This window comes from Podarcis vaucheri (assembly GCF_965113315.1).
Source record: "Podarcis vaucheri genome assembly, chromosome: 5".
Taxonomy (NCBI): Eukaryota; Metazoa; Chordata; class Lepidosauria; order Squamata; family Lacertidae; genus Podarcis; species Podarcis vaucheri.
This window is the reverse complement of record NC_138763.1, coordinates 16,391,141-16,406,032: the sequence shown is the minus strand read 5'-3', so window position 1 is coordinate 16,406,032 and position 14,892 is coordinate 16,391,141. Positions and strand designations below refer to the sequence as shown.

Below are 14,892 nucleotides of genomic sequence, written 5' to 3'. Positions count from 1 at the left end.
ACACACAGTAAAACAAATATAAACAAAATCTTAACATCATAAAATTCAAATCATCTTACATTAACTCATTCTGAATGTTGCAGCTCTCCCTAAATTCTGACACTGGCCAAAAAATGCAGGATGCAGACCACCTTGCCCGTTTACTAACAGACTGTACTCACAGATAATGATAAACCATGGTTTATCTTGATGAGCATGAGCTGGAGCAATTCCTGGGCTGGCACACACCAGCAGCAGTTGGTGTGGTGGGCAAGAGCCATGGTGCTGCCCTCCCAATATCACCATCATGGCAGCTTGCCAGGGCAGCACTTGGGTAGGACAAAGTAGCAGTGAGGTCAGAGCTGTGTGAATGCACTGATGGAGTCCATCTTCTACTGCCATTAGTACACCTGTACACTCCTAACTTTGCTACCACCTTGCCCAACACCAGCTGCAGGTAAGCTGCAGTGATGTCTGTATCAGGAAAGAGGTTCCACGCCTGGCACACTCCCCACTATCTATCATGACCACAAAGAGTTTGGCACCTTTTGCTTCCATTTTGGAGTAAGCACAGCTTGCCATTTTATCCAAATTAACTGTGGTACATCTTAATTGTGTTTTGTTTGAAACAAGCCAGCTGCAAACCATGGGTTGTGAAGGTGGCTCGTTTCAAACGAACCATAGTTAAGATTAACAAGTTTAGCTCAGGGTGTAACACTAAACAGTAGTTAATCAAACATGAAAGCAAAATCTGGCGTTCTCCTCTCTGTGGTCATGCTGGAAGAGGAGAGTGTGTGAGCCTGAGACTCACTGTAGCACATTCCAGTAATGATAAACTGAAGAGTCCATTATAGCTACCTGAGTCAATTCTAAACATATTCCCCACTGAAAGCTAAAAGCATCCAGAGACAAATCACCAACTTTTTTTTTCTTTTTTTTTTGCAGAGAGGAAGTGGTTGTGAGAAGAAGATATCCAGCCTTATTGCATTAGTTAGTGAGCTGGCGAGTCACATAATGGACAGGAATCAACATAGAACAAGTGACTGAGAGTTTGGCAGTGAAAGCAACAGAGCACACAAGTGTAATGAATGAAACACGGTTTCTCAAATTTCCAAGGGCAGAGTCACTAAGCCACTTTAATGCTTATTTTGAATCAGCGGTGACTCTGCAATGCCAGCTGGAAGTGAAAGTGAAGACGTTGGAAACGAATGTCTGAGCAAGCCATCACATGTACAGATCCCAGCAGACTGTGCAGGTGCTGGTAATGTTTTTTTACAAAGCACCTGCAAGGGTTCACTCAGGTGAGATTGGCACTGGAGGTGAAGCACTCAAATGGCAACTCCATCATTTACACCTTTATTTGAACCATATCAAAGAACAACATTAGATTCGTAGGGGGATGCAGGCATGGTGTTTTAAGGGTACACCTAAAAATGCAATGATGATCAGAAGAATGTGCTCGATGACAACACATATGCCAGGGAACTGCATGTAACAGCAGCTTGATATTGGGCGAATGCACAGGGACAAAACTGGGTTCCAACCTTGGAAATCAGCAGGCTCATCCATTAAAAGCAGATTCATCCTGGACAAGATGCGGGTTACCTGCTCATGCTCAGCACGCCTCCTCTCCTCTTCTCGGCGCATTTGCTCCTCATAATGCCGTCGCTGCTCCCTCTCTTGCTGTTTCCTTAATTCCTTCTCCCTCCTTTGCTGCTGTAGAAATGTGGGAGGGGGCGGAGGCAGGGGAGGAACAAAACAAAAAGAAAAAAGGAGGAAAAAGGGCAAAAGCTTAAATTGTTTGCCGGTACAAATATAAGATCTCAGGGGAACAAGCAGCACACCAGATCAGGAAGCGGTCTCACAAGGTAATTTGGCCCATGGCTATACAATGTCAGAGGCACCAACATGCCACGATTTCCCCAGCAAACCCACCTATTCTGTCTAATGCGGTGAAAAGATACATCATGCCACCCTGTTGCAGAGAACCAGAGGGACTAAACCACACCAGCTGCTGAACAGATGTAAAGGTAATGAAACAGTCCTGTATGCCATTAAGCCTAGACACAGAGCAAATTCAGTAAGCGTGGAACAATTTGGGTGCAGATGTCACCGCTGGGCCACCCACTGTCAGAAGACCCTTATGACACAACTTGCTTTTTAGTAATTATTATTATGTATTTATTTATACCCCACCTTTCCCCCCATATGGGACTCAAACTACAGTCAAACCTTGGCTCCTGAACTGCTTAGTTGCCAAACAGATCAGCTCCCGAACACTGCAAACCTGGATGTAAATGTTCCGGTTTCCAAACCTTTTTTGAAAGCTGAACGACCAACGCAGCTTCTGCTTGAGTGTAGGAAGCTCCTGCAGCCAATCAGAAGCCGTGCCTTGGTTTTTGAACCATTTCAGGAATCGAACAGACTCCCGAAACAGATTAAGTTCAAGAACCATGGCACCACTGTATATGCATATATAACATCTGTTTCAAACATACAAGTTTGTTAAGTGTGACTGAAACAGATTTGCTCTGTGTTGGGTGTCACCCAGTACTACTTGGACCAAAGCTAACAACATCTTTGCTGAATTATACTGAAAGTCGTGTTTAATTCCGCATCTTGTTTCCCAAACTGGCCAACGAGATGCTTTTCGGAAACTCACAGGCAGGACACAAAGGCATTCTCACCAGCATCTGGTATCTGAACCAGCATGCTGACTCTGAACCTGGAGATTCCATCACAGCTCATAGACATAGATAGATTTTAAATAGCATGAAAGGGGCATTGGAGCAAGTATAACCCTGTTTTCTGTGGTTGTAAGTTTTTAAAATGGTTTTAAACTGCTTTTTAAATTGTTGGGCCCTGGGACCCATAGGTGGAGGGCATGTAAAAAATAAAATAAACAACAACAACGCCCTCTGAAAAGAATAATACTGTACACAGAACAAAGAATCCATTTTTTAAAAAATTCTTTCATCATTTTTTCAACATAAACATCAACTGCAAAAGACACAAACAACAAAAACCATAATAACAATAGTAACACAATTTGACAATTCAGATTTGAATACATTGATATACCTATGACTACACCTTTTTTAACAATAGTTTCCCACCTCTCTCTCCTCCCCCTACTTCCCACCACTATCCGCCTTATCGCTTAAATATTTGTTCCAGATTTCTTCATATTTATCCATTCTTATTTTGCATTGACATGCAATTCGTTCATATGTAGCTAATCTGTCCATATTATCAATCCATGTGCTCAATGGAATCTTTTTGCGGCTCTTCCAATTCATCAAAACAAGTTTTTTTTTGCTTCTAATATAGCACAGTACATCCAATCTTTTTGACCCCTTGATATTTCCCACGTTTCCGGAATATAATTTAGAATTAAATTCAGTTCCCCTAAATAACAATTTCTTTTTATTACTCTTGCTATAAATATCCTCACCAATTTCAAGGAACATTTCTTGACCATTTCTATCAAATTCCAATGAGCATACATATACAGGTAAAACTATCTGACTTTGAGAAGACATTGGAAGGCAGCCCTGTTTAGGGAAGTTTTTAAGGATTGATGATGTTTTTATTATATTTTTAGATATCTTGTAACCCACCCAGAGTGGCTGGGGAAACCCAGCCAGATGGGCAGGGTATAAATAACATAAATGTTGTTGTTGTTGTTGTTGTTGTTGTTGTTAAAACAGGTCGCATAGCTCAGCTCTTTGAGGAAAAGTGACTGGGTTATAGCACATAATTTTGCACCATCACATGGCCTGAGAGAAAGCTAACATATTGGAGTGATAAAAAGCTGAAGAATTGTGTTTACATCGAACGCAGGGAATCAGGACTCGCTTGGTAGAGAGATGCCTGGGTTCAGCACAAAAGGAGACTTTTGCACAAGAAACTCTTTGCAGCCAACTTCCACACTAGACATTTACTGTGGAATAGCCATACTTTGACAACTCATTTTTTAATAGGACATATGCATAACATTGGTAATTATTATTCTCCTAATGCGGATGGAGGGTCTAGGGCTACTGAATTCGTGACGGAAGAGGACAGGTTCAAACTAGGGAGTTCAGTCTCTTAGCTACACCACGTCAGCTCTTTAAAGCCGCCAATACTTTTTTAAAAGTAAGCCATACTAATTCCAATACTGATTTACGTTGTTAAATGCATAGATGGCTGTATTCTAACATATGCATGCGAGGGACCAAAGGCAGACATATGGTATCTCCAATTTCCCTTTCAGCAGCAGGAAGGGGCACTGAGGCCCAGCTGGGCAGAGCCTATTCCCCATGCAGCTGTCTGGATTGGGTCCCAAATATTTTTCCCGGGCAGCCAAATGGGCTGCACATAAAATAATCAGGAGTGGTGAAGATTTACCGTATTTTTTGCTCTATAAGACTCACCTTTTCCCTCCTAAAAAGTAAGGGGAAATGTGTGTGCGTCTTATGGAGCGAATGCAGGCTGCGCAGCTATCCCAGAAGCCAGAACAGCAAGAGGGATCTCTGCTTTCACTGCGCAGCAATCCCTCTTGCTGTTCTGGTTTCTGAGATTCAGAATATTTTTTTTCTTGTTTTCCTCCTCCAAAAACTAGGTGCGTCTTGTGGTCTGGTGCGTCTTATAGAGCGAAAAATACGGTATAACAGGGGAGAGTGACCCATTTCTTATAGTGTTGCTACAATGCGATTTCAAGACCCTGCACAGAATTCGGAGCTTTCACCAAACCATGTTCATTTTCTCAGGGAAAGAAAAGGCGGCTGGTCCAGTCATTTGAAAGTCAAGCTGCTATTTTGTACGCTAGCAACCTCTTTGCGGGGAAATCAATACAGTCTCATAATTACATGCCACTTGGGTCCACGGTGCAAAGCATACTCAGTATTGATTGCAGCCATGGATGAGATGTGTCTACAATTGGGCCTGTGTGTCTTGAAAGAGAAATGAAGATGTGCAAAATCCTTCATTAGTAGTGGCATTAAGCAGTCTGGCAAACATCAGAAACACAGAGCTGGCTGGCTGGCTTTCACTGCATGCCATTTTACCTAAAAATGTATTACGCCAACCATATTTTGATCGTGTTTTCACCGCTCCGCTGTTGAGCATTTCACTGGTTTTCTATTGCGATGCTCACCCTTCACTTTGAAGAATTTACTGCCCTTCTAGCAAAATCTGCACCATTACTACATGGTTTTGCTGGGGTTCGCACAAAGCTACACTTTTGTTGTGAAGATAGCGCTGCAACATTCTGACCTTCAGTGTGGCACTTCATGAGCCCACAGTTCATGTCATTTTTAAAGAAAACTAAACGTTGCAAAGAGGAGCAAGCTATCTGTTCCATCCCTTTCTTACTGTCCTGCTATTTCGTTAACCTTTCAGTTTATTGATTTACTATTTGCTCAGCAGCTATATACTTCATCCACTGTGCAAAGCCAGGCTCTTGCCTTATATTTTGAGTGCTGAAGATTAAACAAGGTTACCCCAGTTTGATCCATGAAGGAAGAGCATGGTGTGCCACTACAGGTAAGCATTTTAAGGGAATTACCCCAGTTTTCTCATCATGCAGAAAAGCCCTAAAATGTAAGGCGTCTCTTTGCAGGGACAGTGCCCAGGAGAAGCTCAATTCTTGCCCAGACTCTGCCCACACTATCCTGATTAAAAGCAAGAGAAACTGGTAAGAATAGCAAGAAGCCCATCTAGTCCAGCGTCCTTGTCTCACAGTGGGACAGCCAGATGCTTATGAGAAGCTATCAAGCAGCAGTATGAGTGCAACAGCATTCTAGCCTCCTACAATCTCCATGCTGCCTCAGACAATGGAGGTAAGAACTTGAAGATTGCCAGACTTCCACAACACTGCAGTACAGGTATCTCAGCCAGGTAGTATTCACAATCTCTGCTCATTCTCATTTAGCTCTTTGCCACCGCCTAATAGGCTATAGTTCAGTGGCAGAGCACAAGGTCTATGAACAGAAGGTCTCAGGTCCTGGTATTCCCACTTAAAAAAGGTCTGGTAGCAGATGATCTTAGAGACCCAGGGTAGGGAACTTCTGGCTACAACTACGGGGACAGGGTGGGGTGGGGAAGGTGGGTCTCTGGAGAGCTGCTGCCAGTCAGAACAGGCAATTCTGGGCTACACAGACAAATAATCTGACCTGGCCTTTCTACCTTTGGGCCCTGCTTACCTTTTGTGCAGTTTATCTAATTATGATGAGAAAGAGAAAAGAACCCGCAGGAGTATTTAGGTACATATCCCAAGAGAGCAAATGTTTTTTCTGACTCTATGGAAGGGAGCCATATTGCAATAGTGTTCTATTATTATTATTATTATTATTATTATTATTATTATTATTATTCACATGGACCAAATGTGATCCCATGTGCAATTAATATAGATATGTCATTTTATCTGCTTTTATATATTTATAAAAAACTTTCAACCCCACCATCACCACAGCCTCTGTATAAACAAGCTATGTTCTGCAGGCACTATGACACACTGGCCACCAGACAGCAGTAGTTGTGGAAACACAGAAGCAGAGAGACAGATGCCAGGGCTTTACAGGGTTATCTCTGCCAATGAGTCTCTGGGATCATCCACACTTGCATTTGTCCAGCGATTTCTAGGCATGGGTCCGAGAGGTTTTTCTTTTGCCCTGCTGCTTTCGCTGGGAAAACCTGTGGTTTACTGCTGAATCAGAACAAATGTCCATCTGGTTTTCTGGTTATTAATGGTGCAAGTGCAGAGGGTAGTCGACTATTAAGGTGTATGCTATTAAATGAGAATTGCTCAATTTTTTTGCTCATCTTTTATTATGTTTTTAGATATGCTGTAAGCCACCCAGAGTGGCTGGGAAGCCCAGCCAGATGGGCAGGGTATGAATAAAATCTTCTTCTTCTTCTTCTTCTTCTTCTTCTTCTTCTTCTTCTTCTTCAACATCCTTGAATTGCAGTATTTCCCCGCTTTTGCTCTGCCTGTCCTCTTTCTGCATTGCTACCTTCAACCCTCTATTGTAATTGCTGCTGTAATTTCCTTGCAAAGGGAAATTCCTTCTGGATGCAACCCTTCCTTATCGGTAACAATTCCACTGTCACATTGACAATGGTTGTATCCCCCTTCCCTAACTAAACACCATGCTGACGGTTCAAGAAACACGATTTCCAGAGGGACTTATCTGAGGCCTTCGTCAGTCAGTGATAACATAGGAATTTGCCTTATACTGAGTTAGATCACTGGTCCTCTGGTGTTGTCTATAATGTCTGTCATTAGGTTTCCAGGGTTTCACAGGACAACTTTTTTCCATCCCTACCTGGAGCTGGCAGGAATGAATCCTTCTTTCTCCCCCTCCCCCATCCAAAAAAAATACAAAATCAAACAACAACAAAGAGTTACATCGTAATTACTGTCAGAAGGTAAAATGCTCTAAACACTTTTTCCTTTTTTTACATATAGGTAGGTAAGCGTATATTTAAGATCCATTAGCATCCTGGAAATTTCCATTATACTTCATCAACTTAATCTCTTTTCTATAATCTGATGAAAAGCTTTGATAGTGTTAAATACGTCCCTGATTTGTATATGAGATAAAATCTTGCCACGCTTTAAGAAAAATCAAATATATTGGCTTTACTTTTAACTAACTTAAGTTAGTATGTCAATTTTTCTGCCATGCCGATTTGCCACAGCTCATTGTTCCAAGAACTCAGTGTCTCAAGGACTCTGCAGTTTTTCCATTTTTATTACCCTGCAACCATCAACATAGTATTATTAGTTCCTGAGATGTCGCTTTCCCATTTTGCCCCTCCCAAATTGTAAAAGAGCTTATAACGGTGTAACATAATATAGTGTGGTGATATGTAATGTTTGCTATTTTTACAAATATTGTATTCCAAGACTGCAATGCAGATGGTTGTAGCGACTCTCCAGGGTTTCAGACAGGTGTCCCTCTCAGCCCTACCTGGAAATGCCATAAAGTGAACGTGGGATCTCCTGAATAAAACACACATGCTCTAGCACTGACCTATGACTCTTGCCCTAAAGAGCAAGTATCTCTTTGGAACACAAGGGTTTCCTGTTTCATGGGAACTTGAGTAAGCAGCCCTGCCTGAGCTTTGGCCTGTCTTCCAATTCTGGTCTTCCTCTTCTTTTCAGATTTGTGGCTTATTTTACAGTCCTGCCCCCTGATATGCCTTCTGATCCCTGACTCTAGGTTCCCAGCTCCTGAATCACTCTAGAATGCTGCCCATGGCCTAGCTTTGACACCAAACCTCCGTGACATGTCTGGCTGTGCTCCCAGAGGCCGAGGGCACATATAAATTCAAAACAGTATCATGCCACTTCAAACAGTCATGGCTTATCCCAAAGAATCCTGGGAATGGCAGTTTATTATGGGTGCTGAGAACTGTTTGCACACCTCCTATGCCCCTCACAGAGCTGCAATTCCCAGAGCTACATAAAACGGGGGATTACAATCCACTGTGGGAATTGTAGCACTACCTGCCAGTGTTTACTGGTTTATTTATAAAGTGGTATCAGCAGAAAAGCACAGCAAAGCCAGCGATCAGGTTTCCAGCTCTCTACCATCTGTTCAGGTCACAGGGTGATCTGAAAAGCTTTAGAAACTCAAGAATATTCCGAAATCGCTGTCCTTAGCTGTTCGGCAAACTGCAGATGCATTTCCAGAGGGTTCCACGCACAGTGTTTATCCTTTCCTGCTTAATAGCACATCTGCAGCATAAAATATAAATAAAGTCTTTGGCCTTTTCAAAATGCTAAAGCCAATTTCGATATGCTCGTCTAGCGTGAAAGATCAGGACCAAACACTTCCCTCCCAAGCTAGTACGGCAGTCACGCGTCAGGTCACATCAGACTGACTGTTAACCAAAGTAATGGCTAATTTTTTTCCAGGACTTAAAAAAGAATTAGCTCTGTGGCTTCACTGGCTGCTTGGGTTCTGCAACTGGCAAGGGATGACCCCTGAAGATTACGGCTGTTGTGTAAACTGGATTACAAGCAGAAAAGAATCGGCGTAAACATGAAATACTACTGCAACCAAAACTGGGGGTAGAAATTGGAAATTCGTGGCTAAATTCACGTTCCGTGGATGACTATCATATGTAACTGATCAAAAGGCTGATCCACTTGCTAGTTTCATACACACAACCCTACCTCCCCTTTATTTCTGAGCTTGTTGATTTGTGGTTACAGTTGTATTGCATGTCTATGGCCATTTCTATGAGAGGGAATAGACATATAAACACAGGCACACTGTAAACATACACATGCATGCAAATACATACAAATGCATACACTTCTCCTTTCACATTCATCAGTGATAGCCATTTCCATTGAGATGGAATTATTTTATCTTCCCGAGATAACTGAGAAGTGCTTGTCCTCTCCCACCACAATTTCCGAGTTAAAACTCGTGACACAGAAGACAGATCTGCACCAAACATTTCAAACACATCCACTGCACATTTAAAGCAGATGCCCCCCCCTCAAAAAATCGTGGGAACTGTAGCTCTCTGAGGGTGAAACTACCATTCTTCCTGAACTTTCTAGCATCTCCTGTCTCAATTTTTCTCCTTTGTGTCTCTGTGAAAACAATGTCCTGATTTCCCTTGGTTTTCCTGGGCCTACCGGGTTATGTTCACAGAACACAGCTCTATTATACATTGGAAGCAAGACCACCAATTCATTATCAGGTTTGTTTATCCAACTTCACAGGTGATGCTTCAGGACAAGGTCTCTTTACCCCTCCAAAACCATTTCACTTTCTTCTCCAAGCCACAAAGTGAGCTTCTTTCTACCACGTTTGCAATGACAGGCCTTAAATATTGATGAGGGATGCCATTTGAAGCCACAAGCCTCCAGGGCGCTGCTAAAAAGGAATTCTAATGAGCAGCAGTTCAGTGGTAAGCTAGACTCCCTTGGGAACTGTAAAATTAACCGAGCCATACAAGTTAGAATTACTAAGGGAGACTTAGTAGCCCTCAGTAGCCGCGGTTTGGAAAAATTAATCCAATGGCTCCCAACACATGCTGTCCTCAAACCATCCCCATCAAAATTCTCTCGCTGAGGTTACTGGATCTTTCTCCACCATCAGCTGCTTGGAGATCATGCTTGGGTTGGTGTAGCACCATCATTATGGAACTCCTTGTGCCAGATGCCACTCCACATCCCTCTTGCCTTTAGGAAACTGGTTGGGGAAAAACAATTTTATCCTAGAGAGTTTTTAAGGGGATGGACTCAGCACTGTTCAATTATTTACTAAAATACTCTAGCCCACCTTTCCATTTCTATAGGTCCCTCAAGGCTGCTAACAATCATGCCATCAATTATAATAGAATAAAACACAGATTAAATATGAGTTATTACCATGAACTACACAAAAGTCAGAAAAAAATTATAGTGCAATTCAACAGGAGCAACAGCAAAACCAAACAAGACCACATCGTAAGATCTCATCAATAACCAGGTTCCACCTAGGTCAAAAGCGCAATGTAAAAAGATCATCTTCTTCTGCCATTGAAAGAGAGGGAGCCAATGCGATTCTCCATGGCAAAGAACTTACATTGTGCCCCCACCATTACAACTCAGGAGCTGGTGAGGAACCAAGCATGATCTCCACTGGAGAGACAAGCTTGCCTGTGGGTTGTTCTGATCACAGTTTTGACAATGATTTAATTTTTTTGTTTGACAGTGTAACACAACAACTTTTAAACTTTTTGAAGAACTTGTCCACCATTCCATTCATTTTATACTAGTAATCCTGTGTTGATTTGGGAACCACACCTGAGCAAGGATATGCTGCAATCTGCTGTAACAATGCGTTGAAGGTAGATTTATACACTGCTTTTCCAAGAAGCAACATCACAGTCAGCCTATTTTAGCATACCAGGCTCAAGTTGCTATGTCATCTTGGACTATTAATACATCTTTTCAAATCTTCCCATTTCGAGACGACCCACTTCTATCTAGACCACAAGTATAGTGCAAACTCCCTAGGACTCACTCTGGAGAAAATGGAAAAACTGGGTTGTGTAAATTCACTAAAGCGACTCCATCTGAATTTAACCCTGCTCATAGGTTAATTATCCCCCTGCAAAGAGAACCCCTCCAATTAAGATTGAGCATTTTGTTTCCCAACAGAATTGCTTTTTAAACTTTAATTAAGGCTTTGGCTTTAGCAAGAGCTAAATCCTTTTAAAAATTAATAATCTAGAATTGTATATCTGTTTGACACCAAGGGATTGATCCTGTCATTAAGAAATACTCATTATGCAAGTTCCAGAAGGTGCATTCTAATCAGGCTGCTGTGAAATTTGCATCTGAACACATATTTACATATGAATACATGTGCGACCCAATTCCATTTTGGGCTCTGAACAGTTCCCTGTCCCCAAGAGAAATGTATTTGATGTCAAGCAGTGTGCCCTCACCAATATTATTCAGGCAACTTCCAGGGATCCCAGTTATTTCACCCCCTGGGCCAACAGCACAAGCTTTACGATTCTAGTTACATAAAAGCACACCACAGTGTGCTCTTCACCTCTCTTAAGAGAGGCACTGCTGTGTAATAGTCTGAGCAGGGATAGCCAACTTAAGTGTCCCCCAGCCAGCATGGCCAATGGCCAGAGATGAAGGGAGCTGTAGCCCAACAACACCTGGAGGGCCTATCCCTGGGTTAGAGGGCTGAGCTTACAGCAGCGCGACTCAGATTCAAACTTCCCACCAGACACAAAGTTTTCTGGGTGACCAGAGCACAATCTCTGGACATAGCCCACATACAAGGCTGATGGGAGGATAAAGAGAGGACACCCACACTATGTGTGCATCCTGAACTCCTGGATTTGAAGAGTTTGCATTTGATATCCCGCTTTATCACTACCCTAAGGAGTCTCCAAGCGGTTAACAATCCCCTTTCCCCTTCCTCCCTCATAACAAACACTCTGTGAGGTGAGTGAGGCTGAGAGACTTCAGAGAAGTGTGACTAGCCCAAGGTCACCCAGCAGCTGCATGTGGAGGAGCAGGGAATCAAACCCAGTTCACCAGATTACGAGTCCACTGCTGTTAACCACTATACCACACTGGCTCCCTCTTGGAAGGAATAGCAGAATAAAAATGTGATAAGTAAATAAAGCCGGTAATGAATGCAGAGTCTTGGATGGTTTATATGGGGAGAGGGGGTCCTTGAGGTAAAGGAATCGTCTGCTGAAATCATCTGTCCTTTACTGCTGCCACATAGAGCAGAATACCACCACAAAAAAGATCCAGAAGCTGTTTACAGCATCCTTCAAAAGTGAGTTGCAATGTGGAGGGCTCTGTTCAAAACAAAATCTCATGGAATCTGCTTTGGCCATTCTTGTGTCTGGGCTTAAACTAGACACAGTATAAATGAAGATCAGAGTAGACATAGAGAAAGCTCTGTAAAACAGCAGAAAGGCAAGATCGGGGAGACAACCTGATAGTAAGGAGGGCTTTATCAATCTGTCTACCAAGAAAAGCAGCAGACAATGGCAACAAGCAGCAGCAGCAAGAAGGAACTGCAATCTGGTGAACTGGGAATCTTCTTATGGGGTCAGATGGTGGGGCTTGCACAATATGGCGCCCTCATGAAAATACTACCTCTCGCCAAGGCTACCCTGGGCATAGCTCTGCTGAGATCTTCATGGGCGTATGTAATGGCCTGAGAGCAGACTCTAGCAAAGCCTGCGTATCCTATCCATCATTGCTCAGGCTGCCAGCTTTAATTAGTCTGTTAGATTAATTGTGTGGAAGAAGCAATTTCAGTCTTGGAGTCTGAGAGTTAAAGGCACATTTGACTGTTTGGAGAATATTCTGGTTTCAATGTGTTACTGTAATGGAAAGGAACGCATTACTGATTTGCCTTATCTTGCAACAGTGAGAGGCTGCTTTTGTTTCTTAAACTGTAAGCTTGCTAAAAATAAAAAAGATACCTGATGAGGTATCTTTTGGTAATATTCAAATATCTTCAAATTAAGCAGATTAATTGACTAAGAGGCAGATGATTACGCAACCAATTGCTTAATAATTCAATGTATAAATCTGATCAGTATTCTTGAAGGGTTAAGGAAGGGTCATAGTTGAGTAGCAGAGCCTATACAGTGGTACCTTGGTTTGCAACCGTTTTGGATTACAACAGTTTTGAACTACAACCACATCAAACCCGGAAGTGCATGCCCCTTTTTTTGGGATTACAACCCATTTTTTAGGGGGGGGGGAGGCCCCATTGGCCAAAGTGTGCCTTAGGTTACAACCTGTTTTGGTTTACAACCAGACCTCCGGAACGGATTATGGTTGTAAACCAAGGTACCACTGTAATCTGCATGTGCAGAAGCACTGTTTGCCCACATCTCCATGTAGGGAGAGACTCCTATCTGAAACCCTGGAGGTCTTGCCAGCCAGTGTACATGACACTGAGTTATGTGGCCCAAGGATGCTCCTTCCTGTATGCTTTCCAAATGGGACTGAAGTCACTTTTGCACTACTTGAGTGCAAAGAAGCATATATTGCTTCCCTGCTCCCATCATGGAGAGATGATCTCAGGCACCAAAGGCTGATGTTCTCAGCAGGGCCAGCTCAACACATTTTGGCACCTGAGGCAAGCCACAAGATGGTGCTCCCCACCCCGCCCCCACCAGGGAAGAAGAGCTGAGTGAAGCTATCCACATCAGGAACAAGCAGAGAATAAAGATCTACATCAGGAGCAAGGGTAGGAAGAGACCAGCAGCTCCTCCTGTTTGCAAAGAGGCCACTGGGGGTGGGGGCTGCCAAGGAGGTGGCAGATTCGCCTTCCAAGGAGCTTGTGGCTCCCAGTACGTTTCCGAACACAATTCAAAGTGCTGGTGTTGACCTTTAAAGCCCTAAACGGCCTTGGTCCAGTATACCTGAAGGAGCGTCTCCACCCCCATTGTTCAGCCCAGACACTGAGGTCCAGCTCTGAAGGCCTTCTGGCGGTTCCCTCACTGCGAGAAGCCAAGTTACAGGGAACCAGGCAGAGGGCCTTCTCGGTAGTGGCGCCTGCCCTGTGGAACGCCCTCCCAGCAGATGTCAAAGAGAACAACAACTACCAGACTTTTAGAAGACATCTGAAGGCAGCCCTGTTTAGGGAAGCTTTTAATGTTTGATGTATCATAGTATTTTAATATTCTTTTGGAAGCCACCCAGAGTGGCTGGGGAAACCCAGCCAGATGGGCGGGGTATAAATAATAAATTATTATTATTATTATTATTATTATTATTATTATTATTACTTGTCGCAGCTGTCACTGGCACCACAGCAGTGGCCAATACATTCCTTGGAGGCTGGATCTGCTGCCCATGTGGATCCGGCTGCCTGAGGCAGTCAACTCACTTTGCGTAAAGGGTCGCCGGCGCTGACTCTCACAAACAATAAAACAGAGAAAGAACTGAATAGGCAACAGCTTCAATCATTCACTGCAGAAGTTCATGGAAACAACGGAGCTGTTTCCAGCTCCTCCCCTGCTAGCACTGGGACGTCTCCTGCCTCTCTGGAACCATGTTTGCCGTTTTAATGCACCTTTCATTATAGAACTAATGGGGTATGGGCTGCCTGTACATCAGTGATATGCAATTCCCCACTGAGATGTTAACTAATGCAGTAAATCATACCAATGGAGAGGAGTAAGTGTTTATAGCAACATAAGGCTGCAGCATTAGGAAACGGAATATGGCAATGAGCAAAAGAAAATATAATCTGACTTTTTAAAAACAAAATCACTAAATCACTAAACAATCACTAAAAAAATCAGTGCATGGATACTCAATTCCTTGCATAGAACTATATAGATAGTTGAACCCAAGAAATTTAAGTCAGTTTCCATAAATCTTATTTCCACATATTCTTAGTACGATTTTCAAAA

The 14,892-nt window shown here is 42.9% G+C and overlaps 1 protein-coding gene across 7 annotated transcripts in view; it reads right to left on the bottom strand.

The window, feature by feature from the left end:
• TNIK (TRAF2 and NCK interacting kinase) overlaps positions 1-14,892 on the bottom strand; it is a 289,071-nt gene that overhangs the window by 64,176 nt on the left and 210,003 nt on the right. For 5 of the 7 annotated variants that reach the window (XR_014220092.1, XM_082223878.1, XM_082223882.1 and 2 more), the window contains one exon: positions 1,585-1,695. Coding sequence is in view for 6 of the 7 variants with exons in the window: in XM_082223878.1 (XP_082080004.1) it covers positions 1,585-1,695 (111 nt within the window). In the remaining variant the exon portion in view is untranslated. The remainder of the gene's footprint in view (positions 1-1,584; positions 1,696-14,892) is intronic. The other 2 variants (XM_082223879.1, XM_082223881.1) reach the window with 1 other exon arrangement.